Here is a 27,858-nt window from a genome sequence, read left to right on the forward strand (position 1 = left end):
ATCATCATAATTGTGTTTATAGAGCTCTAGAAAATCCACAGAATCATGTGGAGAAAGCAGTCAATTTACCAGGAGTTAATGTCTGGTGTGGTCTGTCGCTCAGAGGATTAACTGGACCATTCCTTTTTGAGCATACGGTCAATGGCCTCGCGTGTCTCAACGTGCTAAGCACATCCATTTTACCCGCCATCTGCAAGCTTCGTGCAGACAAGCAACTTTACTTCCAGCATGATGGTGCACCAAAATACTACCACCAAGTCATGAGAGCCTAACGTTCTACTAGGGCCTTGGATGAGACAAACAGGTACTTCTGGATTACTACCACATTCCCCTGACTTCTACTTGTGGGGCTCCTTGCAGGATGAGGTGTACCACCCAGAACCAGCTACACAGCCTACACTACAGGAATAAATCAAGACAACCTGCAGAGCAATCCGTGTGACCACTTTAGTCACCACTGTTCTTATAGTTGTTTGTCAAAATTCAAAGTGCATGGACGCTAACAGCGAACACTTTGTGCACCTAAAGTGATTGCAGTACAGTAGCCAAATATCCAGATTTCATATCGATATTGTACACACGCTCTTTTGCTATTTACTTTTTTACGTCGTGATGATAGGATAGGAAAGGCTTAGAAATGGGAAGGAAGCGGCCGTGGCCTTAATTAAGGTACAGCCCCAGCATTTGCCTGGTGTGAAAATGGGAAACCACAGAAAACCATCTTCAGGGCTGCCAACAGTGGGGTTCGAACCCACTATCCCCCAGATGCAAGCTCACCATATATTATTCTTTTTTCTTTCCTAATGCTGAAATGTGTATACATTTTTTGCACCTCTCTATATAAATGTTGATTCAATGAAACACTGATGAAGGCAGTGGCCCTGTGAAAGATACCATTCCAACATCTTGCACAAGCTAAAATGAAAAATTCTAAAGCAACATATAGGACCACCAAGTTTAGTATTAAAACTGAATGTGCTTCCAGAAGCTGAGTGTAATCTGTTCCAGCCTGTCAAATCAGTCTAATATCTGCAGCAGGGCCAGAAATTGAACCTGGACTAACCAGGCTCTATGAATTCTATGTCCCCAGGACAAGAAATTACAAAGTCATAGATAAATTTTAAAAATAACTACTTGCAATAATAATGGTATATACAAATATGTGAAAGAGGTAAATATTATAACAAATGCATAATTAAATGTGTTGCAAAACCCAGAACTCAGCACTCTGGATAGCTTGCCAGTACCTGCAAAACTGATCATTCAGTATGCAGGCTCCATCTAATTATCTGCACACCAAATGTGTTCTGGATACTCTAGGTTTCCAAATACACAAAGCTCATCTGTGATTACATAGTCCCACCTTTCGAGACAAGTTTTACATCGAGGCACACCAGTTTCGAGTCTATTCAGTGCCTTTCACATTATATAATGGCAGGTTACCAGCAGCAGGTTCCTCCTTAGCACTCCAAACTACATCTCAGGTCTATTCAGCGAGCTTCATGTGACGAAGGAATTGACTGTATTGCCCATAAGAAGTTTTTTTGGGCCTCCATTTCGAGGGTGGAAGTTCACATTCGAACATGGGGTGACGTTCTTCTCTTCATCTTCTGCTGCCGTTCTGCATCTAACACTGGACTTCATCACATTTCCATCACGATTAAACTGTGTCCTTCCAGTACTCCGTGACATACAGTGGTGCTGCTCTTCCTCCCCCCTTGCTATCCTTTTCCCTCAACAGCTGTAGCATCCCACAGTGATCAGCCGACCTTACAGTTTGGTATCAGCTTGGTGGGCAGTTAGCGAGGCCAATGGGGAGCGAGTACACAAATTTTGTTCTTTTAATTCCCTTCTACTTCTTCGTAATTTTTCCTTTTCTTTTGTCTTTTCTAGACATCATCTTCAAGATTCAGATAAATATCACATATTTCCCTGCCATCTTCATCTTCCATCTTGACATTAGGCCTACAATGCATTTTCTGAATAAGGTTCAACTAACGCATAATACAATTGATCTATTTTTATGATGTTTCCTGTTTTATACTAATTTTTTAAAAACGAATGTTTTATTCTGGACGTAATCAATCTAAATATGAACGAGAAAACCATATTTTTAGTAATAGCAAAATTGAATATATTCATTGACACGCCCCACAACGGGCGACTTAAACGCACTCTACAGTGTGCTAGCAGCAGTGCCAGACCTGTAGCTCAGATCCCTTCAAACAGAACAAAGATGGTCTACGCCACCATAGCTCAATTGGTAGAGCAACCGACGCGAAATCGGGAGGTTGTGGGTTCGGATCCCACTGGTGTCCGGCTGGCCATTTTTGTTCTGTACTTAACATCTCTTCAACACGTGCTACATGTACGTAACACGACCTAATACATTGAAAGTCTGTTTCGATTCGAATAGCAAAATTGATTTGAAGTTTCATAATCATACTTTTAAATTGTGAAATATTATTTTAAAGTGCATAATGGTTTACTAAAAATTATCATCATCATCTTCCTTCCAAGTATTGGGCCATGTGACCCGTTACGGTCTTGCATTTTACTTTTTGCAAGACTTGAAAGCAATCAAATGTCCTTCCGACGGGTTGCTAGCCTGAAGGAAGACTAAAAATTATCTACATACTTTATTATCAATCAACTAGGCCTATCTAGCTGAAGATGTCCCAACTGGATTGAAACATGTCCTTCAGTAAATATGTTCAATTTTTGTTAAATTGTATGGGTCTGGTGACCTCCTTTTATGACCCCATTGGACCATTTCAGTCAATTATTTCCTGGTCATCTTCGTTGATGGGTTTTCTTTCTGAATTGCCCAGTACCTTTTCATTCGCTCTGACCTTTTCTGTCGTTCCTCATCTGTAAATATCCATTTCATTGTATGCTGTTTGTCTATTTTTGGTTTAAATCTTATTTTAATGTTTTTCAGTTTCTTTACATTTTCTGTTCTGTTTTGCAAATCGTCCAGAGTTATTTTTAGTTCTTCCATATCCTCTCTAATTTCCTTAATCCATCCTTCAGATACCAGAGTTTCTCTATAATTTTTCTTGGTAATCTGGTGACCAAAAGAAGGGATCCTCTTCTTCCGTATAGAACCAACATGAAATTTATTACTTGGAATATAGTGCTTTGTCACCCCACCCAGCAAGGTGGAAGGGGTACATGATTAAAGAATCAAATTTAACCTTGATAACCGGTGTGCAGTCTATTGAGATATTTTCACGTTGTGAATAGTAATTTGTAACTAACACCAGGTTCCTTTCTCAGTACTTGTTTGAACGATTCTCATAGGAGATTTCCAGGCATAATAGTAAGTTGTTGTGTCGACTGGATAAAGCTTTTCCTTGATTTTAGTCTGGTTGGTTGCGTCTGGTGAATGAACAAGGGATAGCATCACCAGAAAATGCAGTCCAATGTTCATCAGCAATTGCACTTAAATTTCTCAGCAGCAGAATATGCAGCACCTGTATGGTGGAAATTCTGCTCTTTCAAATCAAGCAGATGTCTATTAATGAGGCGGTACACATCATTATAGGATGCCTAAAACATACTCCAACCACTGCACAGTGTATGCCTGATCATTGAAGGTATCGTATTGTGCATCAAAAAGTCTACACACTCACAATCAATCAATCAATCAATCAATCAATCAATCAATCAATCAATTGATCGATCAATCAATCAATCAATCAATCAATCAATCAATCAATCAACACTTAGGAGAGTCGCTCAGGTGGCGGATTCCCTATCTGTTGTATACTTAGTCTTTTCTTAAATAATGGCAAAGAATTTTGTAATTTACTGAACATCTCCCTTGGTAAATTATTCCAATCCTGATCATTCAGGGAGACTCAATTTGTGTATCCTGGACAACCAGGTGGGAAGCTTATACGCACACCACAGTAGGGGAAGGGGAGTTAGGGATTGGAATAACTTACCAAGGGAGATGTTCAATAAATTTCCAATTTCTTTGAAATCATTTAAGAAAAGGCTAGGAAAACAACAGACAGGGAATCTGCCATCTGGGCGATTGCCCTAAATGCAGATCAGTATTGATTGATTGATTAAGATAGATACTAGGGTAACACGGATCAGTTTCAATGATAACGATATTCAATTTAAAATAATTTTAAACAGCAGCATTGAAACAGCATATTAAATTAACAAAGTACCACAGAATCAAATCATATACAGAAACATAGAACAGAAATAGGAAAGGACTGTATGGTAAGACTAACGCAAACAACTCTGTGTCGGAAGAGCGAGGCAATAGAAAAGGAGACAAGGGCAAGCATAAAAACACAAGAGGCCAAGGACAATCTCCACATCTTCACACACTGCCACCGTCAAAGAGAAAAGCCACCTCCTCATCAAGCCCACATCTTAAAGCTATACTACCGGCATCCTATGGTTTACTTCTCATCCTATCTTCCCACATCAAGGCTAACGATATGTCAAGATGCATCTCCGTGAGCGTTATTGCCTGTTCTCCTGATGAAGCTTGGGAACAGAAAAGAGCTTGTCTGGGGGCTAAGAAGAATATGGATTGACGAGGAGAGAGACTTTCTATTTGAAGATAGCAGGGTATGAAGATGAGGAGATTGCCCTCGTCTTGAGGTGTTTTCATCTCTGTCCTTGACTTCTCTTTCTGGTGCTCCCTGTTCTAATGTTGACCTGTCATTAGGTTTATCCTAATGAATTCCCTTCCATGATCTTATCTTTCTATTCAGGGTGTAACAGAACTATACTGACAAAAGAAAGTCAGGGATGCTCTTCGTGTTATGTTAAGAATGATGGTGCTATCGGATTAGCGGAGAATATTTTTCTTTTTGAGAAAATGAGTTTTCTTTATTACTTCTGGGTACATGATTCAAATTGATGAATGCGCTGTATTTACTATGCCAGAGCACAAGCCGTTGCCGTGCTTCAGAGAAGAGCAGGTGAGGGAGGGGAAGTTGAGTGTACAGGCAATATCCACAGTTCGTTTGTTAAACAGCCGTAACTGCACACTAAGTACAAGAAGACACTGTAATTAAGGCACACTTGTCAGTCAAGGAATGCACCAGATCAATTCTCCTCTCATCTGTTGGTCGCAGTAACGTTCCTTATTATTTAACATGCTCGAAGACGCAATGCTGCTGCTCCACAATTGTGTCTTCCTTCACTCACAACATTGTAAATGGAATTAAATACTGAACGGAGGAAACAATACGCCTAATGGTTTAATTATATTATATATATATTTTTTACAACTTGCTTTACGTTGCACCGACACAGATAGGTCTTAAGGAGATGATGGGATCGGAAAGATTTAGAAGTGGGAAGGAATATTTTTTTGCTATTTGTTTTACGTCGCACTGACACAGATAGGTCTTTTGACGATGATGGGACAGGAAAGGCCTAGGAAATGGAAGGAAGCGGCCGTGGCCTTAATTAAGGTACAGCCCCGGCATTAGCCTGGTGTGAAAATGGGAAACCACGAAAAACCATCTTCAGGGCTGCCGACAGTGGAGCTCGAACCCACTATATCCCGATGGCAGCTCACAGCTGCGCTACCCTAACCTCACGGCCAACTCGCCCTGTTAATCAGATGTTAACACATTGACAACCGGCCCCGGAGATCTCCGTGGTACTGTGCCCAGCAGTTGTTGACGGGCCCCTGAGAACTCCGTTTTTACGCACGGGCATCATTAGTAGCTTGTTGTGCTATCTGCTGGCTATAATTTTAACTATGGAGTACAGGGATCGTAGATTTTAGTGTCGATGTACTTTTTAAATTGTACGTTCTTTGTAGCCATGGAAACTTCGTATTTACACAGGTGTTTTTCTTATGCGCCGAGAATCATTGTACAAGATGGTGCCCATGGCAACGTGCCCTATGTGACGACAAAGTATTTCAACATTTATATGCAGATTAACTGTCTGATGTGTCACATGGGTGACGAGCCCCGAGAATTTTCGTAGTTTCTCAATGAGAATTCTCGCTTTTATGCACCTCATATTTCCTTCATTATTGATGAAATTGCGGACGAGATTAGGAGTTCCAAACAGTGTAGTCATGGAATATAAATTATCGCTGCATCTTTCTTTCTTTAAACCTTCATGTATTTAACAAAATAATGTCCGATATGTGGAAGTTCTCCAGTGCAGGTGTCAACATGGCGCGGCGTATTCAGTTGCCGACAGCGACCAATAATTGTGGTTAATTATGTACAGACCGGTTATAATAGGTACCGAGTGATAGTGATTTAGATATTTCTGACGACTAACAGCTAACACTAAATGGGGAGTAGCCATAAAGAGAAATCATTGCATACTTGAAAACAGTAAGTACACGAATATGGCACAAACAGGGCATTCATACTACTCTGTGCTTAGAAAGACTATTAACCTTTTCACTGCCGAGTTTTGATGGCCAGGCGAACCCTCTGGGCTGGGTTTTTCTTAAGAAAGAAGCATTTTTACAGATGAATTTTTACTGATATTATTAATGAAATGCATATCGTCCCCTTAGCCCCGCAGCCCAATACGGGTTCGGGGATGAAGTGAGATTATATTTTATAGTATGTTTTTACGACCAGATGCCCTTCCCGATGCCAACCTCAGTTGAGAAGATATTGAATATGAAATGAATGATGGTGAATGAAACTGGGTAAAGAAGAGGAAGGAATCGGTTGGGGTTTATGAATAGGAACTGTCCCGGCATTTGCTTGGGAGTGAAAAAAAAATCTCAGGACAGCTGACGGTGGTGTTCGAACCCACTCACCTGCCGAATACAGAGCTTGGCTCCACAGCTGTAGCATGTTAACACATACGGCTACTCCGCTGTTGATCCAAGAACTGGTCTTATCAAAATCGTTAACATTTGTGGGAAATAAGAATTTATCTGAGGAGTGGGGTTGACAATTCTGCACGAGATTCATCAATACTACTTTGTCTCACACTTTCTTGTAGTTCAATATCGCCCCCTATATATTCTCCATCTTCATTATCAAAGTACAGCTCTCCAGAATCACTATTTATGAGGAAACATTCAATTTCTTTGTCAACAAGAGATGAATGTATACTTCAAGACGCCATGATGGGTACACGTTAGGAAGAAACATGTTCCACTTCAACAAAGCTGAAATAACATCAGATCGCTTTCAAAAAACGCGAAACGGAGTGGTATATCTGCCGTGCAAAACTTCTTTGAGCAATTCCACGGAATTGCTAACCATGACCCTATATGCCTTTCATATATGAGATCGGTGAAGTACACACTGCGCCACCAAGTATATATACGGATTTGGCAGACGTGGCACGGCGTTCGATAACGTATGCATATATGTATATAGGTTTGGCATTGAATGGGTTAAATAGAGCCATAAACAGTACTGCTTTGTAAGGTATCACACCATACAGACTACTAAGTAACCGAGTGAGTACACGTTCCAAGATTGAGGTTCATATCTTGAATACTTTTCGAGTTACAGTAGTTTCAGTGCAGGAGTGTAATTTCTTTCCCGAGGCTTGAACTATCTGGTCTAAATGGGGTAGCAGTCTCCGATCGGGGCCCGTTGTCAATGTGTTAAATATATACCCCTCCTACTTGGATGCACAGTCCACAACGGTGTAGTAGTGACCTTTGAACTCTGTTCAGGATGTATGGTGCATTGCGAATGACCTGGAAAGCTGCTCGTATTCTTAGTACCAGTTCATCTTCTCTTTCTACAGTGTTTGTGTAGTAGTCAATTTGTGCAGAACAAACTGTACACTGCTTACTGAGGCTGGGAAGCGACTATGCGAAACAAACAAGAAACTTGTGCATTAACATCGAGCATTACCTCTGTCTCCCTTTCCCTTCCTTCCCTTCTCTGACACACAGCAAGAGGCAGCGGCTGGCTCTCTGGCATAGCAAATACGGCGAGTTCGTCAATTTGAATCGCGTGCCCGGAAGAGACAAAGTAACCTCATTTTCTCCACCGATCCGACTGCACCATCCTTCTTAACATAATACGAAGAGCATACCTGATTTTTTGTCGGTATAGTTCTGATACACCCTGTATACTGTATTACTTTTAACAGTTAATTCATATCATCAATACATAACAAATATCAGCGTAGAAGAATAAAGCACAATTTTCTGGTAAAGCATCTCAAGATCCTCATCTGGGTAGATTATAAGATGCTGTGAGCTTGTTATTTTTACCTTTCAAGTACCCACCTCCACAATCATGCCAGAAAAATCATTTCAAGATAGTCTTATAAAAAGTTCATCCTTACTTGCTGGTAACCATTATTCTCTGGCTCTTCAGGTCCAACAGACCTTCTCGAGGGAGGAGAAGAATGTCGTATTCCTTCCAGGTCTAATGGCTCAGTTTCATCTGGAAAAACAAAAAACAAAGAATAAACATAGGTACTGGATTACTGAAGCACCTATTCTTCAAGATAAAGAAGAGCCTTTATCTTTACATATACAGTAGAACACCATTTACCCGGGTCGAGTGGGACTGGGTCTGATCCAAATGTCAGAAAATCCAGAAAATATGTTAATGACATGAATAACACAGTTTATGTACATTTCACTGCGAACTGTACATACTTTTGTAATACTATTAACAATACACAGCAAAAGATGTATCTTTAACAATCAATTCACATACAATATAAATTAAACTTCAATTAAGAGCACTGTTATTCATTTAATAAAAAAATCTACGAGTTTCTTTGGTTTCGGCTTTGAGGGATGCTTACATACTGCCTGGTCTTGTGGATGTTTCACCACCATTACCTCAGATGATGTAGATACCGATTCCCATAGGGAACCTGAAATATTTGTCCTGAATGAGTCAATTCATAATTCCAATATAAATGGTCTGTTACTGCAAATTATAAATTTTCCAGCTAACTTATTCTTGGTTACCAGCATTTTGCCCCAGTGTGCCAATTTGGGCTCATCAGTTGATAACCAGCACACCTACCAAGACGCATTGCTAGTACATTCAGTGGAGGCCAATGCGTAAGCTACTTGAAGTCACAGGCAGTGCCAAAGCACTATGAGAGACTTTGTCTCATTTAAAAAACTGATGGTTGCTGGGCCATCAGATGATGTAGAAACTGATTCCCATATGGAACCTGAAATATTTCATCTGAACAACAGAGTTATGTCCAGTTGATTGAGCAGTCTGAGGTCAAACCAAAAAAAAATCTCAAGTCATTTCATTTCAGGCACTGTCACTTTGTTGTGATTTTGACGATAAGATATTTCAAGATTTACTTTTCATAAGAACTCATTTTTAGTGTTATGTTTTAGAGTGTTTTGTTAACTTTATATTTTATTTTTAAGGCTGAAGAAGACCCAAAGTGGCCAGAAGACGTATTCTTAAAGTTCTTTTCAAAACATATTTTTATACTGATTGAAGTGGACCAATTGCATATTTTTCTTATATCTTATGTTGTCAGCATGTAAAAATCTTTGGGGACACATTTGGTGACAAAATTCCTTTTTATAAGTTGCTTTATGTTGCACTGACACTGATAGGTCTTATGGTGATGTTGGAACAGGAAAGGGATAAGAGTGAGAAAGAAGAGGCTGTGGCCTTAATTAAGGTATAGCCCCAGCATTTGCCTGGTGTGAAAGTGGGAAACCACAGAAAACCATCTTCAGTGCTGCTGAACCCGCTATCTCCCGGATGCAAGTTCATAGCTGCGTGCCTCTAACCGTATGGCCAATTTGTTCAGTCCTGACAAAATTAATTAAAAATCAGCCTCAGATTGGTCAACAGAGATGCGGTTTACTCTGCTATTTGGCAGAATAAAACAAAATGTCCATATTTATGCGCAGACTGCCTAGAAGGCTTCAATCAGAATGCCTGCACACAGTAGATGAGGCCACATTATTATCTATGTATTAAAAAGAGTTTACTAAAAACAGCTTTGGCAAATCCATCCGTCCGTTCTACTTGACCGATATGCTTCATTTTTGCTTTATTCTCTCCAGAATTACCTGCCGGTGAATCGTGAGATATGTCTCTAAGTTCAGCCAACTTGAGTAATCATAATATCAAATCACTCTAATAATTGCAGGCGAAGGCTTACCCTAACCCGCCAAACATTCGGTACTTAGCAGGTTGTTAAGCAGCTACTAACACTTTTATTAATATTCTGATATATGTGATTTTCATCTTTAGTAATGTCATTGCATGCAGCGATGTTTGATTGCTACCTGTCACTCAAAGTTAAAAACTTCATTATTGTTCCATATTGAACTGAGAATCACAATAGTAAAAGTGAATTCAAGGGTTCCACCTTTTCAATACAATATATGTTGTACAAGATTGTTATTTTACAACATGGTTTATTTGTGGTATCGGTTTCGACTCATTTTTTGAGTCATCATCAGCCTATATTACAAACTGAGCAAGATGACAATAACAAAATATGTAAGTATGTGACAGTATACATGCAATGATACACAGTATGTGACAACTGTTCTCACTTAAAAGTAAGAGTTGTGGTTGAAATAGGTAGCAATGTTTAGAACGCTTTAGAGGCATTATACGCTTGTGTAAACTTCATGCAGTTGTTGATATCACACATTCTAATGCTGAGATTATGGTAATATGTTAGTTAAAAACTTGATAAACATATTAAAATCTATCTCCTCTGGTGGAAATATCTTTCCGACATGGTGAAATGGGCCTCGAAAGCAATTTTTGTACAAAGTTGTTCGACAAAATTTTCAAGTCTGTGTTTTGCTGGCACATCACACGGTGGAGAATTATGTACATGTAGGTCCTTTGTTAAAGTGCTGGCCCAAGATTTTCCCAATTCAATGTGGATTATGAACCCAAAAGAAAAAAAAAAGGAAAACTAGTTGAGGCTCACCTTGTTTAGCGTGCCATGTAGATGAACTTTTAGAGAGGAGATAAGAGACTGAAGCGTGTGGTGTGCGAGGACAGAGCGGTGGTATGGGTGGGAAGAAGGGAGGGGAGGGACTTGTGGAATGTGGAGGTAAGGGGGAGGTGTTTAATGCGGGTCGGCAGATAAGAGGCCTTCACTCTTTCTAGTGTAACTAGATTATCCTTCAATAATCTCAGCATTAGAATGCGTGATATCAACACCTGCCCCAAGTTTACACAAGACTGTAATGCCTCTAAAGTGTTGTAAACATAGTTACCTATTTTAACCACAACCCTTAGTTTTAAGTGTGAACATCTGTCACATAATTACATATTTTGTTATTGTCATCTTGCTCAGGATGTAATATAGGCTGATAATGATTCAAAAAACGGGTCGAAACCAGTACCACAAATAAACCATGTTGTAAAATAATGATCTTGTACAACATATATTGTACTGAAAAGGTGGAACACTTGAATTCACTTTCACTATTGTACTACCTCCTTTCAAGCCGGAGAGTATACACTTCCTCTTATCTCGGAAGAATACTATTCCCTGCTAGATACTCTTTGATTCTCTAACCTTTCCCAGCTTACAAATATATTCAACAGATGGCAGAGCGTTCCTAATAACTTACATACTGCTAAAAAAAAAAAAAAAAAAAAAAAAAAAAGAGCTATGTACACGCATGCACATTAATGGTGTCCCAACATAAACAATCAACATTGCCCCACTCCAGTACTGAAAAGGAGGGGAGAGAGTACAGGGATAGTGTTGAAGGACACTCCAGTATTGAAAAGGAGGGGAAGGGAGTGAACAGGTAGTGCTGAATACACAGAGTGTGTATTCCAGCGTTATACTGTAACATTGTAATAAGATGGCTCCTATCCTATCACAGGTGAATCGAGGCTGTATTATTGGCATGTGGGAGGCTCACATGGTCCCCCAAGCAATAGCACAAGCAATACCATGCAGTCTTAAGGCAGTTTGGAGATGGATAGAAATATGGCAAGAACAAGGTGAAGAAGGATTGGTATACCCGATATAACGCAGCTACAAAATATTCCTAACTAGTATAAAATACTTTTCGGTTAAAAACCTCCTTTTCCTCTTAATACTGTAATACTGTAATTAATTTTTTAATTTTTTATATTAAAATGCTATTTGTTCGGGGCGTCGACCTATAGAATTCCTTTGCCCCTACTTGCACAATATATGAAACTGCATGTAATTGGAATTGCGGAAGTGTTGAGTGTTGAATGTGAGGAACGTTAAAGATGACACAAATATGCAGTCCCCAGGCCAGGGATATTAATCATTTACAATTAAAACACCCTGACCCGGCCGGGAATCGAACCCGGGGCGGCCGGACGCGTTGCCCCGTACACTGCGGGGCCGGACGAGTAGGTAACCTAATCCTGTACTTCAATACATCCGCCACTGTGCCCATTTCGATCACAACGAAGTCTTGTAGTGGGCTGTCTGCATGCAGTCCATGCAGCAATGCGTTAAGCGAGAAGGTGAGTCATTGTGCCTTCGACACTACCCCTTCACTCCCTTCCCCCATGTTTTGTACTTGATAGGCCTTCAACACTACCCCTTCACTCTCTCCCCTTCTTTTCAGTACTAGAGTGGGGCAGTGTTGATTGTTTATGTCGGGACACCATTAATGTGCACGTCTGTACAAACAGAGCCTATCATGACAAGCCTTAGACATTATCTGGGAACACCTGTTGAAGGATAATCTAGCTACACTAGAAAGAGTGAAGGCCTTGTATCTTAAAAAAGCTCTCTGCCTGAAAAAAAAAAAAAAAAGCTCCTTCAATACTAACCTATGAGTTCACAAGACAACCATTCTATACAGAACTGCGATTAAAAGTACCATTGCCTTCTACTACACAATACTGAGCTTTACATCAAGAACTGTAGGATAAAAAAGCCAATATATGGATAGACTGACTATGAAATGCAGCATACCATAATGCGCTTCTTATTAAATGTTCATAAAACCATTGATTAGGGCATCATTATTATTATTATTATTATTATTATTATTATTAATGTTGTGTTTGAATAGTTATGAACAGTAGGGTAAATTACTGAAACACACACCACTTTTGATAAAAAAAAAAAAAAAAAAAATGAATCTGAAAGAGTTGGCATACCTGTTCTCCTTTTAAATTTGTTGCCATGGTATCTCCAAGTTTTTGCCCGAGGAGAGAATTTTCCGCAGCTCACCAACGATGTTGGACTCTTGCCTCCACCAGAGTCACCACCTTCCCTGGTCTCAGAATCATCATCATTATCTGAGTCCAGAATGCTGGGCAGAGAACAAGCTTTCATGCTGCCAGTCACAAGCTGGAGGTAATGAGGGCGTTTGACTGGACCTCCTCCGATGACTGCAGTAGGGCCACAAGACTGCACTCTTGCGCGAGGTGGAGACAATGGGGAAACTGGTGGTGTTGATGGAGGCTGCACGAGGACGGTAACCGGATCCATCGAGAAAGGGTCACTTTTACGGCCCCGTATAAAGTAGGTCATAATTCCTTAATGAGAAAGAATAGCAGATCATAATCGTACAAATGTAAAGACTGAAATTAAAGAAAGGAAGCAATTACACTATTATGACATAAAATACCACATTTGATAAACAACCAACCAAACAGAAAGAAGAGCCACACAATGAAACAAATGATACGGAAAAAAAAAAAAAAAAAAAAAAAAAAAAAGGTAGGCAAACATAAATGTCATTACAAGTAATATGACATGTTTAGCCCATATTGTCAACTTTAATCAGTTTAAAGATATTAACATTAAAAGTTCCACCTTTACAATACTTACACAAGTTTTTATTCTTACAGCGAAGTTGGGGACATCCTCAGCCTAGCGAAGAACGAAAGTTAAATAGTAAAATTAGCAACACAAAAAGATGTTATATATATGTCTACAGGAAATCAAATTTACTGCAGTGAGTAAAAAATGACTTGAAGATAATGGAGGATCCACAGTTCATTAAATGTGAACCTGAAAAGCTACCAGGTACTAGAGAGTCCTCTAAGAAGACATCAGTCTAATCCCTATCGACAGAACACCTACTGGACCAATGTCTATTTTTGCGAGAACTATTGATGCCCCCCTCAATCACTCACAAGTGTACATAAGTTATTTGGTAAGATCAAGCAAGTCAAGAATGTACTCCACACAATAACTCACCAATTCAAAACCAGGACACAACATTTTAAGATGCATAGACACAAGTGTCACCAAGCTTTCCGACGGAGATTGATTTAACGTGTGTTCTCTTATATTGATATCTTGGCATGTTTAATGTATTATGCAGAGGTCTAAATTCATTGTACAATATTTGTGAAGCATGGACTTAAGTGCCACGAAGTTTTCTATCAGGGATTGATTGTAATGTGTACCTTTTTTTAGATGTCTCTGTTTGTTTCATGGCCTTTTATGTGTTTAGTTGTGCCAATTTAAAAAAAAATCTTTACAACTAATAATGGCCCAAGCGACCAAAACCGGTCCCATGTACTAATTATATGATAATGTAGCTGATTTTTGACCAAATATATGGTAGTTACATGTTTTAGTAGTGTAGTATTGAACAGATGGACCCATTTTATCTACCAATTGTAACTACTGTCAATACGGATCATAATGAAATGTTTATCGTACGAGGTCGGTAGGTGCAGATTTATGTGATAAATTTACATACCATTTACCAATTGTCCTTCTTCTAGCCAGTAAGAATCTTCCAAGAAGGATCGTGTGGTTTCTGAGATATGAACCTGGCCTGGCCTACCGGTGGACTCCATCTGGTTGGCAAGTGTGACATCATTAGACCACACATCAAACTTGAAGCGGCGTGTGCCCACAATCCCACACAGGACAGTACCAGTATGTACACCAACTCTCATGTTGACACCTAAAAAATTAACACACAGATGTTACAAGTGCCTATTATTTAGAGCTGAAAGAAGTTCCTGCACAATTCAAGTATTTTTAATAGATATTTAGTACTTTTCCACAGTACAAATAACTTTATCAACATTTCTTAAAAGCTTGTATCACATTATGAGAAAATATGCAAGTGTTTTGTCTTCTGGATGCACACTTAAAACATTATCTCAAACAACTTGCAAATCACTAAAGATTTTACAAGTTATAAATTTCATCGTTGGGTCCGTATTGAGCAACGTATACCTTTCTAAAATAAAGCTTTTTTGGGAGTCCACCTTTTCAATACAATGTTTTTTATTGATTTACATAAAAATTGTTACATTATTATGTCTTAAGCGGGACATGTTTCACCTATATTTTTAGGCATCTTCAGCTGCTGTTCCTACTACCTAAGATCAAAATAGCCAGGATCCTGGCTATTGATCCACCTCCAGTAAGGCTACCAAGAGGCTTATAATCAAATTTGTAGTATTTTTCCAGAGTATCAATATCTGCTGAAGTAAAGGTACCTACTACACCGTTTCCTACTCTTAGCATTAGAGATATGGACATTGCAAATTCAAGGGGTGGGAGTGGATGGGTTATTATTTTCAAAATCTGACAGGTACTTCTTGAGAAAATGGAATGTCCTTGAATGAGCTTTGATCTGAATGAATCGCTAAGCAGCGCTGCACACAGAGTTCCTTTACCTTCTTCTGATAGCTATGTATTCGCTCTACTGTGCCCGTAAGTACAATGTAATGACATTCTTGTAATCTTTAAGTCAGTTACTTTCAACTTACAAATAAGATATCCTGAGTCCACCTAGCATTCACTCTCATACAGCAAAACTGATCTGTAAACTTAATGAAATAATGATAATTTTGCTCAAGAGGCAACTTCTTTCTTACAGAATACCAATGATCACAACTGCAAGCTCTTTGCATTAGCCTTACTACACTATGATTCAATTTCACTTACTATACTATCATCCTGGGAGAACACATCCTAAGAATTTGAAAAGATCCTCCTATTCTAGTTTTGTATTCCCATTCTTTGAGGTTTCTTCCCTACTAACATTAGACTTGGAAATGCTAATTTTCATAACATTAAAAAAAAATAAAAAAAAAAAAAAATGGTTTTACGTCGCACCGACACGTCTTATGGCGATGATGGGATAGGAAAGGGCTAGGAGTGGTAAGGAAGCGGTCGTGGCTTTAATCAAGGTACAGCCCCAGTATTCGCCTGGTGTGAAAATGGGAAACCACGGAAAACCATCTTCAGGGCTGCCAACAGTAGGGCTCGAACCCACTATCTCCCGGATGCAAGCTCACAGCTGCGCGCCTCTAACCGCACAGCCAACTCGCAGCAAATAATCCACTTAAGCAATAAACAATAAGACGGAAAGATTACAGTCCCAACCCCTGTTGGTACTTTGAATCAAAAACTCATTCTACCAATAATAATAATAATAATAATAATAATAATAATAATAATAATACAGGATGTCCCAAATTGATGTTTACACTCTTTGAACCGAACAAGTGGCAATAATAATAATGTTACTTGCTTTACTTCCCACTAACCACTTTAATGGTTTCTGGAGATGCAGAGGTGCCAGAATTTTGTCCTGCAGGAGTACTTTTATGAGCCAGCCAAAGCGAGCCTGACATATTTGTGTCAGGATAGAAACTGCCAAGTTGTGGTTAGAAGGCCAACGCCTCAATCTTCTGAGCCAATAAACCAATAAAGCCCAGCATAGAAGTGGGTTCAAACACCAGGGTCAGCAGCCCTGAAGGTGGTTTTTCCGTGATTTCCCATTTTGATACCATGTACCTTAATTAAAAGGCCATAGTTGCTTCCTTCCCTTTACTAATCCTTTCCTAGCCAATCATCGCAGTAAGACCTATCCATGTCAGTGCTATGTAAAACAGATTGTAAAAAAATTAATACTCTCTTCAAATATTATTGCTTGTTTGTCCAACCCTTGTCCCATTTCTCTATGGGGTCTGGTATGTGCGAGATGAAATCTGCCGTGGTGAGTTTTTTATGACTGGATGCCTTTCCTGACATCAACCTCATCTGAGCAGTTAACGAGATGAAATGAATGACATGATATATGATAGTAGGAAGGGAGAGGGTGAAACCCAGTGCTGGCACATAGCCTACTGCTGTTGAATAGCACCAAGGGGTCTGCTTAAGGCTTAACATCGCCATCTGACGGACAAATCACCATCAAGAGCGTCACATGACTTCACTCCATATGAGCACTGCAGAGAAGTTTGGAATTTAATCCGGGCTTTTGGCACGCAATGTAGTGATTAGAAATTGTATAGCATCACCTCTTCTACCCTCCCAGCCACCATTCTGATGGTGAAATTTTTTCGACCAATGGTACTCGAACCAGCTAACCACAGTGTCAAGACCATGTAGGCTTCAACGGCTTAACGATCGTGGCCACCTAGCGGGTTTCTCTTCTAACATTACTACCACAGGGAAAACATCAAAGAAAACCTGATGGGACTGTTTGAATTACAAGTAATGATGATAACGTTAAGAGTGTGCAAGCACATATAATCATTCTGTTGATTTTAGTTCCATCTGCAACCACTAGCTGCAGACATACAATTGTAGACAAAATGACTGAGGTGAATAAGATTTATATAAATGAATTTTTTTTGGTCAGGCTGAGTGGCTCAGACGGTTGAGGCACTGGCTTTCTGACCCCAACTAGGCAGGTTCGATCCTGGCTTAGTCTGGTGGTATTTGAAGGTGCTCAAACAAGTTAGTCCCATGTCGGTAGATTTACTGGCACGTAAAAGAACTCCAGCGGGGCTAAATTCCGGCACCTTGGCGTCTCTGAAAACCGTAAAAGTAGTTAGTGGGACGTAAGGCCAATAACATTATTATAAATGGACTTAAAGTGGAAATGTGAGAAAATGACTGAAGTGCAGAAACAATAATAATGTTAATTGTTTTTACATCCTACTAACTACTTTTACAGTTTTCAGAGACATCGAGGTGCCAGAATTTAGTGTTGCAGGAGATCTTTTACGTGCCAGTAAATCTACCAACACAAGGCAGGTGTATCTGAGCACCTTCAAATACCACCGGACTGAGTCAGGATTGAACCTGCCAAGTTGGGGTCAGAAGGCTAGCGCCTCAACTATCTGAGCCATTCAGTCCAGCAGGTACAGAAACAATGTAGGGTAGAATTTGATACTGCGCCACCGTTATGTGCGACATAACTACAAGATTGTGTGAAAAGTCTGAGAGTGAAGGAACTGTGTTTGATGTGAAGAAGGGACAGCAGAACAATAAGAGAATGAAAATGGATGAAAGAACTATGGAATCAATGTTGGAGACTTTCAACGGTTTTCTCGAGAAGTCAAAGTCTATACAGTAGGGTTCGCGTGAGTCAGCTGTAAGTAAATCAAGTAAAAGCAAAGCAAAGCCATCTCTGTACAGGCCATGAAGGTCCTTGGAAGGGTGGAAAGTAAAGGCTTCCACTATCCATAACCTCAGTGCTGTCTGCCTCCGTAGTGTAACGGTTAGTGTTATTAGCTGCGGTCCTCGGGAGGGGGGGGGGGTTCAATTCCCGGTACTGCCGGACATTTGAGAATGGTAGGAGGGCTGATATGTGGTTGAAATGGTACATGCAGTTCACCTCCATTAGGGGTGTGCCTGAAAAGAGCTGCACCACCTCGGAATGAGGACACACGTTTACTTTTGTCCGCCTCCGTAGCGTAACGGTGAGTGTTATTAGCTGCCGTCCTTGGGGGCCTGGGTTCGATTCCCGGTACTGCCAGAAATTTAATAATGGTAGGAGAGCTGGTATGTGGTTGAAATGGTACATGAAGCTCACCTCCATTGGGCGTGTGCCTGAAAAGAGAGCTGCACCACCTTGGTGTGAGGACATGAGTTTGAATTTACCTTCACACTTTATGGGATAGAGTGGTTAGCTCTACGCTCGGCCACCTTTGCCCCTAGGAATTAACCTGGTACTCATTTTTGGTGTAGGCTGAGTGAACCTCAGAGCCGTGCTCCTCCGAAAGTGGAAATCTTGTTTCTTAAACTTTTCAACTTTCTGATGGGGATGTTTTTATTGTTTGCCCACCTATTCAATACCCACCAATTGACAACAACTTTTACTACAACAACGCTCCCTTTCGACTAGTACGCTCATTTCAACACGTCCAACAGCAAAGAGTTACACCTCTCACAAACTCTTCCCACAAATACTACATCAAAGAAGATGGCCCAATGACATCTACACAAACTCCATTATAACCTACAGCACCAGCATTCTAACTAATATTATCTCAAAAAGAACCATGCCATATGAAAATTCTTCAAAATTTATAAGCATATAAATGAAAATCAATACTTATCAACTTCAAGAACCAAGGACTACTACCAATGCTCAACTTTCCTCAAGTTTTTAACAACACGCCATTTGACAATTAATTGGACTGTGCTTTCTAATTTTTAACTTTATTGTAATATATCTTTTAACATCAAGAATCAACTACCTATGTCATAATGCTCAAATAACTGTCATGTTTTTAGACTCAAATATTAACACAAATATTATTAAGTAATAGTATACTACATTTTATATCGTAATAGTTGTTTAACAATCTCTAATCCACTTTACAAGACATAGTTTTTAACAGTATTCATAAGTCATCTCCAATCAGGTACCTGATCTATTCCTCAGGTAAAAATATGGCTGATGATGCCTACTACTGATAGGCAAAACATGTACCATCCAATGTATTAATTTTGTGTTAACAATTTTGATAAGGACAAAGTCCTAATTTTTAAGATTGTATTGTACTGAATAGGTGGGCAAACAATAAAAACATACTAGTGTTATTTAATACAAATACTTTCAATACAGACCCTAAAATGAATGTTATCACGTGTAATAATTCCTGATGGGAAATCAAACCCACGTCCTTCCGGGTGAACCGAGAACGCCTTTACTGCCTAGGCCAGGCAGCCCCTATGTGAATTAAATGGCCATCATATTTGAAAGCAATTAAATGGAGGGTCTTCATTCTCAAGTTACTTCACACTAAAAATGAGGACGACCCAGACAGGCGTGTCAAATTTTGTGAGTGGGTTGTGAGCGTGTGCAACAGCAATGAATTGTTTGATCAATCTGATCGTCTGGTCTGATGACACAACTTTTAAATTAAATGGAATGGTCAATTGCCATGACTTTATGCACTGGGCCAATGAAAATTTCCACATAATGGTAGAGTGAGCTGTTAATCTTCCTGAATTAACAGTGTGGTGTCATATGTCTGCCAGAGGACTTGTGAGGCCATTCTTCTTTGAAGGAACAGTGACAGGTGAAAGATACCATACAATATTGCAGGAAATTATTGTGCCAGCCATTCATCCCTCTCTGAAGATCCAGAGAAAATGAGAAAAGCCATTATGGTTTCAATGACGGTGAAATCCTGACATTCACCTCCCAGCGGTAAAGAGGGGGCAATGACTGTTTATGACAATTTTGTTATTGCAGGCGGTAACGAATGAAGGGACCGAGTATCTTCTGGTATAAGAAGATCCCCTCTACCAAGTGCCAACAGTCTCCTTGAGGGTGGATGAGCGGGTAGCGGTTAGGGCACTCTATTGTCCTTGGGATAGGAAATGGTCCCAAAAGGCGGAAGAACCTACAACTGGTCAAGGGCATTAGGATGCGGAAGGCAACGGGAAACCACTGCATTAAAGATCCTGAAGGATATCCCTTTAAGTTCACATGGCATGGCTCTGTTTAACGTAAAATTATTATCCGGAGTTTTTATTCCCCCATTCGGATCTACACTAGGAGAAGGCGCCTCAAGAAGAAAAAACCATTCATCAACTCTACCCAAATGAAGAAGGCTTTTTCCCCCACGAAATTGTGCACAACATTACTAAAGAGATGTACGAGTGCTCCTGGATGAAACTTTTGTTGGGAGGTGGATAGGCTAATGAGAAAGTGCCAAGTATACACCCAGATCTCTCGGTTTAACACCATTAGATTTTTATGTGTAGGAACTCTGAAGAACAGTGAACAGTGTGCACACCCAATGCTGCAGACACAGGATGTCGTGAGAGATGCAACTGTGACTGCCTGCGAATCCCTCATGGAATCCTTATCAGCTTTTTGCTGCTTTTTTTCTACATAATTCCAGGTGATCTATTACTACTGATGACAGCCACTGTTAACTTTTGTAACTGTAAGGTTAGTGACTAACAAAAAGTTCATGCTTCTTGTTATTCATGTTCTAGTTATCAATGCTGAAAAAGTGTAAACATTAATTTGGGGAACCTCGTAGTAATAATTTTAAAAAATGAGCAAGCTGATCATGAGGTTAGGGTAGCGTAGTTGTAAGCTTGCATTTGGAAGATGATGGGTTCAAACTCTGTCAGCAGTCCTGAAGATAATTTTGCATGGTTTCCAGTTTTCAGTACCGTAATTAAGGTCATGGCCGCTACCTTCCCAACCTTAGCCTTCTCCCACCCTTCCGTTGCTGAGATCCTGCCACGTGTTAGTGCGACATTAACCACAAGAAAAAACCCACCACCACTATCGTACAGCCAGTTGCAAACCTTCTAAAGTGGTGTCACCTAGGAGTCAGTGTACTAATAACAACCTTCCAATTTGCTGCTGTAGTAAAACTCTCAGAGCTGAGTTAATTTTGTTGGGTGGAATGTAGAATATTCACAAAAGGTATTTAAAATGCCAACTCTTATGACATGACATATTCGTGCTCAATTTATTATAGTGACTTAGACTCTAAGGAAGTCATTTAAAATTCAACATGTTTTTATGACATACAACTCATGTTAATCCTTTGAAGTGTATTTTTAAGGCATATTCTATGTAAAATGTGTGTTAATCTTGCTACCTTATCTGTTTTATGTACTTGAACTGATGATGATTCCAAGAGGATTAAAACTGGTCTTCATTTATTAAAGGTATAAATGATACACATTGTATAAAGTATTGAATGGTGGAACATCCCTTGACTGATTGCTATCATATTAAGGCAAACGACAACATAGAAATGAAAGTTAAAAATTATGACATGACATAGTGTTGAATGGATATTTTTTCCGGCCTTCAAAAAATGTGACAACCTCTGTCGGGTTTGTATCCAGGATGTGGAAGCCGAAATTCTACAACTGATCCACAGAGTGACCCTTTATTCTAGTAAATGTTCATGCTGAATACATAGGGACATTATTTACCCACATAGGGAAGATTTTATATAGCCACTGCTTAAAAATGGGAATTATTGTAGGTTAACTAGAATTCTTCAACTTACCTTCGTTTGTCTCGGCATCGAACTGTTTGATGGCCTCGATCATTCCCAATCCCATCTCCACACAAGCTTTGGCATGATCTGGTTTGGGCTCTGGACATCCCGCGACACAGTAGTAGCAATCCCCAAGTGTGGAGATTTTCTCACAGCCATTTGTTGCACAGAGGTCATCAAAACGTTCGAACAGGTCATTCAAAATACCCACCAGTTCCTCAGCACTTTTGTTTGAACTCATTCTAGTAAAACCAACAATATCTGCAAATAATATACTGACATTCTCCATTCGATGCATGTTGAATGGACGGAAAAGTGATCGGATGTCTCCCCCGGCCCTATGTTGAGTAGATCCTATGTGGGTTGAAAATCCTCTATGATCTTCCTCCCTTCCACCTCCAGTCTCAAGCATCAACCAATTGGCAACTTTTGGTGGCATTACAGACAGAATCATCTTCTCTTTCAACTGTTTCTCCATTTCCAGTTGCCTACGAACCAATAAGGATTGCCCAACCTTCATGAAAGTGCCACGCATACGAACATTTGTCATTATCAAAATGTGTATACCGATAAAATGTACACACAATTGAAGCAGAGCCCTAACGACAACACCATATCCATCTTTAACACCATTCACATCTGAATAATTTAACATTGCTGTCAAACTTTCAAATACAATGGAGTATACGCCACCGATAATAACACAAACATACAAGGGCAATGGTATCACAGTGTACATAATCAAAAGAATTTCAATACAAAGAGAAAATTGTCCAACAGGAGTAATATCAGGAGATCTGTTATTTGAAGAATCCAATATGACAAATAAAATGGATAATAGAGCCATTGTGATGGCAATACACAATGATACTGGAAGAGTGTAACGGCGATATAACTGAGTATATGTCAGAACAAAAAGTGAAACTACAGCAAGAAGAAGAGCTGCAAATGTTCCAGCAATCGCCATCCAGTTGTGAGTCATTCCGCTTAAACCAGTAGCAATAAAATAAATCAACCATGATAATGAAACAACTATCACATATAACAGGGCATACCTGAAACAAAAGAAAAACAAATTTATTAGATTTCCACCAATAACAACACAAGCATAAGGGAAATGCTATCACTGTATCAATGATTAATAGGATTGTTCTTAATTTTGATATTAGTATTGGGAGAAAGGTAAAACACTTATAACTAAGGTTCGGATGTCAGGGAAAAGCTGAGCTCATTTTAAATTTCTAAATTCCCATGAAGGGAATTAGATACTTTTCACCAACAGAGCATGTCAAAAACATATCAGATGTAAGGCTTTTCAGGCGTTTGCTCTATTAATCAGCGTTTCGTCTTAAGTCTGACACTAGACTCATCAGAGTGGGATGTGTCAGACCCCACCCACTGACGCTGGGGTGTATGCAGGTGAACTTATCAGAAGCCCTTATAAGAGGCACAGTCTGATAACTGCATAAGGGAGATAAATCTCCACAATGGAATTATTGCCCGCTTAGCAATTCCGAATGGAAAATTCTAAATTCCCATGGAGGGAATTAGATATTTTTCACCAATAGAGCATGTCAAAAACATTCCAGATGTAAGGCTTCTCAGGCGTTTGCTTTCTTTACACCCCAGCGTCAGTGGGCAGGGTCTGACACATCCCACTCTGATGAGTCTAGTGTCAGATCTAAGACGAAATGCCTGAAAAGCCTTACGTCTGATATGAGCTCATTTTGTCCAAAATCTGAAAAATAAGTTTGAATGACGGGTCCCTGACCACGTTTAAAGCAATTTGATGTTGCCTATAAATGCATATTTTGGCCATTTTTTGCTCATTTTAGTGATATAAGGTCATATTTGGTTACAATTTCAGCATTTTTGTTTAAATTGAAGCGTCGTTAACAAGGTACGTTATCTGCGTCGAGTTTCAAACACCGGATTTCCGAATAGTGTAGTTGATATATTTTTCTTTCTTTTCCCGGAACAGGCAGGTAGCAGGTTTAGAAGACCTGATTCTAAGAAGGCGCTCCTCTACGGACGTCATTTAGCACATCATTCTGGACAAGTTAGATTGCGACACTGTACACGTGAGGTCACGGAACATGACGATAGTGTGTATCCGCTTTTCAATAGGATGTCACTCCAGTAGATATATTTAGCTCAGAAGCACTAAGCAAACAAGGAAATGCCATGTTATATCTCGCCCAGTTCTTACTTGCAGGGTCGAGTTAAAGCTGCCTTGCTCTTTCACTACCAATGGATTTCAACAGATTGGTCACACTTGTAGTACTGCAGTAAACCCCATCATGCTGAAAGTGAAGTGTAGTGAAGCTGTAAAGTTAAGAAAGTATGTGAAAGAGTTTGGTGGAGAGACGTTCAGTACTGACGGAACAATTCTTTTTTGTAAAGCGTGTGAAGTTAAGGTAGCAGCGATGAACCGATTTAACGAGAAACAGCACTGTGCTACGGCTGCGTGAATCAAAAGTCTTCTGAACAGAGCAGGCAGGCTCTTTTGTTTGATACAGCGAAATCTTCGTCAACCAAACTTTCCGATTTCTCAAAAGGCCTGTACGAAATGTTGGTATCTACCAATATTCCGCTTAACGAAGTGAACAACAAACACTTCCGAAAATTCTTAACTAAATATACAGGCAACATTGCGAAAAAGTTATTTGCCCTCCTGTTATGAAGATGCACTTCGAAAAATTAGAATTGGTGTAGGCAACAATAGCGTCTGGTTATCCGTTGATGAAACTACGGATGTTTGTGGTAGGTATGTTGCGAATGTCATAATTGTCATGCTTCTCGTGGATCGTCCGGGCGATGTATATTTACTTCATTCGGAGGATCCAGACGCAGCTAACCATTCCACAATTGCAATACTTTTTGACAATGCCATGAAGCTTTTGTGGGATGGTGAAGTTAAACAAGAATGAATCTTGCTGTTATTAACCGATGCTGCACCATACATGGTGAAATCAGCAAGGGGACTTAAGGTACTTTACCCAAAAATGGTCCATTTAACGTGTCTTGCTCACGGACTGCACAGAGTTGCTGAAGAAATATGGCAGAATTTTTCTGATGTTGACCGGTTAATATCAAACGTCAAGAAAATATTCGTGAAGGCTCCACTGAAGGTGGCAAAATTCAAAGATCACGCGACTTTGTTTCCTCTTCCTCCTAAGCCAGTGCTCACCCGATGAGGAACGTGGCTTAATGCAGTAGAATACTACGGTGAACACTATGAAACTGTGCAAGAAATTGTTTCTACTTTTGACAGTGAGGCATCGTCAATAAAAATTGCACAGGAACTGTTTTCCAATGATTTGTCGGGACAATTAGTATATATTTCTTCAAATTATAGACCGAGCTCGATAGCTGCAGTCGCTTAAGTGCGGCCTGTATCCAATATTCGGGAGATAGTAGGTTCGAACCCCACTGTCGGCAGCCCTGAAAATGGTTTTCCGTGGTTTCCCATTTTCACACCTGGCAAATGCTGGGGCTGTACCTTAATTAAGGCCACGGCCGTTTCCTTCCCACTCCTAGCCCTTCCCTGTCCCATCATCGCCATAAGACCTATCTGTGTCGGTGCGACGTAAAGCAACTAGCAAATTATAGAGATCTATCGAAAACTATCTCTCACCTAGAAACTGCTGGTTTAGAATTATGTGAGAGTTTGGGAATAGTAAAGGACATGGTATCGAAAGTAGAACAAACAGTTGCGGCGAAGAACGAACTTAGTAAGGTGGCGAGTGCAAATGAAGGATACGCAACAATGTACAGAATTGGTGCCATTTTAGAGGGTAATGGATCTGGTTTAGGCGAAAACGACCCGCAGCTAAGCAGCAGTGAACTGACTATGTTTAAATACGCTCCTGTGACATCATGTGACGTAGAAAGGAGCTTCTCCCATACAAAAAAAAGTACTGAGCGACCTTCGAAGAGAGGTTTCTTTTCGATAGCCTGAAATGCACATGGTTGTGCTGTGCAATGCTGGCAAAGAAGAAGATTAAGAGGCATGTACGATTATGAACTCAAACTTCCTGTTAGGCAGCGTTTTCTAATTTACGCCGACAGATATCATAAAGCATTCTAATACTTCAGGATTTTTTGTTTTCTTTTAGGAAATCCGAGCAAGAACTGTACCTCAAGGCTATGATACTGAATGAATGTTAAAAATTTTAATGTACTGTAGCTCTCTGTGAGTTTGTATGATTAAATGTGTCTGGTGTATTATCGCTGATCACGTTTTGTCACTTAAAACATTTACTGTATGTTAGTGATAATCTACTTATCCCAAAAATTAATGTCGTATTTTATAGTTTTTTTAGGTCATATTTTATAGTTTTTATGTCATATTTAGCTAGTTTTTAGGGCATATTTGCTTGCATATTTTGTACTTCTTTAGGTCTTTTAAATTCCGAACCCTACTTATAACTGTTTTATCTAGACATTAAGAAAGCATATGATCATGTATGACGTAGATGTATATGGGAATGTTTGAGACATATGAAAGTGCCTGATGACATCATAGCAAGAGTACAACGATGAAATGGTGAAACCAAGAGTTGTGTCCAGGTCTAGGATGGAAGATTGGGTTGGTTCAAAACGAAGAGTGGAGTCCAGGAAGAGAGCAGTGTTTCACCATTCCTCTTCATAATCATAATTGATGAAGTTTTAAAAGTGGTTAAAAGGAAGGATCCAACAAATAATGCCCGAGCTTTTTCTGAAGATTTAATGGTATGGGGCGAGATGGAAGTGTAAGTACAAACTAGACTAGTGGCCGGCTTCTGGAATGATAGTTATCTGTAGATGCATAGTTATCAGAGACTTAACATGGTGATAGGTTTAAAATGAGTTTCCAGAACAACAGTTATTCAAAGATATGAGCTTCATTGAAGTTTCCATATTGAACTGAGATCACAGAGATGAGATGTCTATTAGGTACCTATCCAATGCTATTTACCAACTGATGAGCCCAATTTAGCACACTGGGACGAAACGCTGGCAACCAGGAATTATTTAGCTGGAAAATTAACAATGTCCAATAACGGACCAACTATATTGGTATTAAAGTCTCTCAAAGTGCATTGGCACTGCCGGTGGCTCCAAGCAGCCTACGCAGTGGCCTCGACGGTATGCACTAGCCATGCATCTTGCTCGGTAGGTGTGCTATTTACCAACTGATGAGTCCAATTTAACACACTGGGGCAAAATGCTGGCAATCAGAAATAGTTTGCTGGAAAATTTATAATGTCCAATAATGGACCAACTATACTGGTATTACTCCATAGTGTTTTGTACAAGGTCTTATATTAGTTTTGCAAACATTAGTAAGTGGTAATGAATTGGTTATAATATACTGTATTTACAGACATTCATTGTAGTTTTAACATGCTTGGGTGTGCTGGAGTCAAAAATATTTCGTTCAGTACATTTACTTCCACATTATCACTGGCTTTAGTCACTGATTCCATTTGTACGGTGTCATCTGTCCCAGCTGTTTTGGTTACATTCTCCTCAGAGCATGACACCTCTACTGTAGATATATCTTCCAATATGGGAAATGAACCGCCAAATAAAATAGAACTTGAATCAAACAGATTTTCATCAGGCTCAAATCAATCTTTCAGTGCAGCTATAATGTTAAGATCTCTTTCATCAGGCTTTGAATCATAAGTCCCACCAACAGTTAGTGAAC

The 27,858-nt window shown here is 39.6% G+C and overlaps 1 protein-coding gene across 1 annotated transcript in view; it reads right to left on the reverse strand.

The window, feature by feature from the left end:
• Ac13E (Adenylyl cyclase 13E) overlaps positions 1-27,858 on the reverse strand; it is a 94,961-nt gene that overhangs the window by 60,240 nt on the left and 6,863 nt on the right. The window contains exons 3-6 of the mRNA XM_067156071.2: positions 22,173-23,218; positions 14,621-14,830; positions 13,062-13,442; positions 8,278-8,378 (exon numbers count right to left, since the gene is read on the reverse strand). Coding sequence (XP_067012172.2) covers positions 8,278-8,378; positions 13,062-13,442; positions 14,621-14,830; positions 22,173-23,218 — 1,738 coding nt within the window. The remainder of the gene's footprint in view (positions 1-8,277; positions 8,379-13,061; positions 13,443-14,620; positions 14,831-22,172; positions 23,219-27,858) is intronic.

The sequence above is a fragment of the Anabrus simplex genome, chromosome 12 (genome assembly GCF_040414725.1).
Source record: "Anabrus simplex isolate iqAnaSimp1 chromosome 12, ASM4041472v1, whole genome shotgun sequence".
Classification (NCBI taxonomy): domain Eukaryota; kingdom Metazoa; phylum Arthropoda; class Insecta; order Orthoptera; family Tettigoniidae; genus Anabrus; species Anabrus simplex.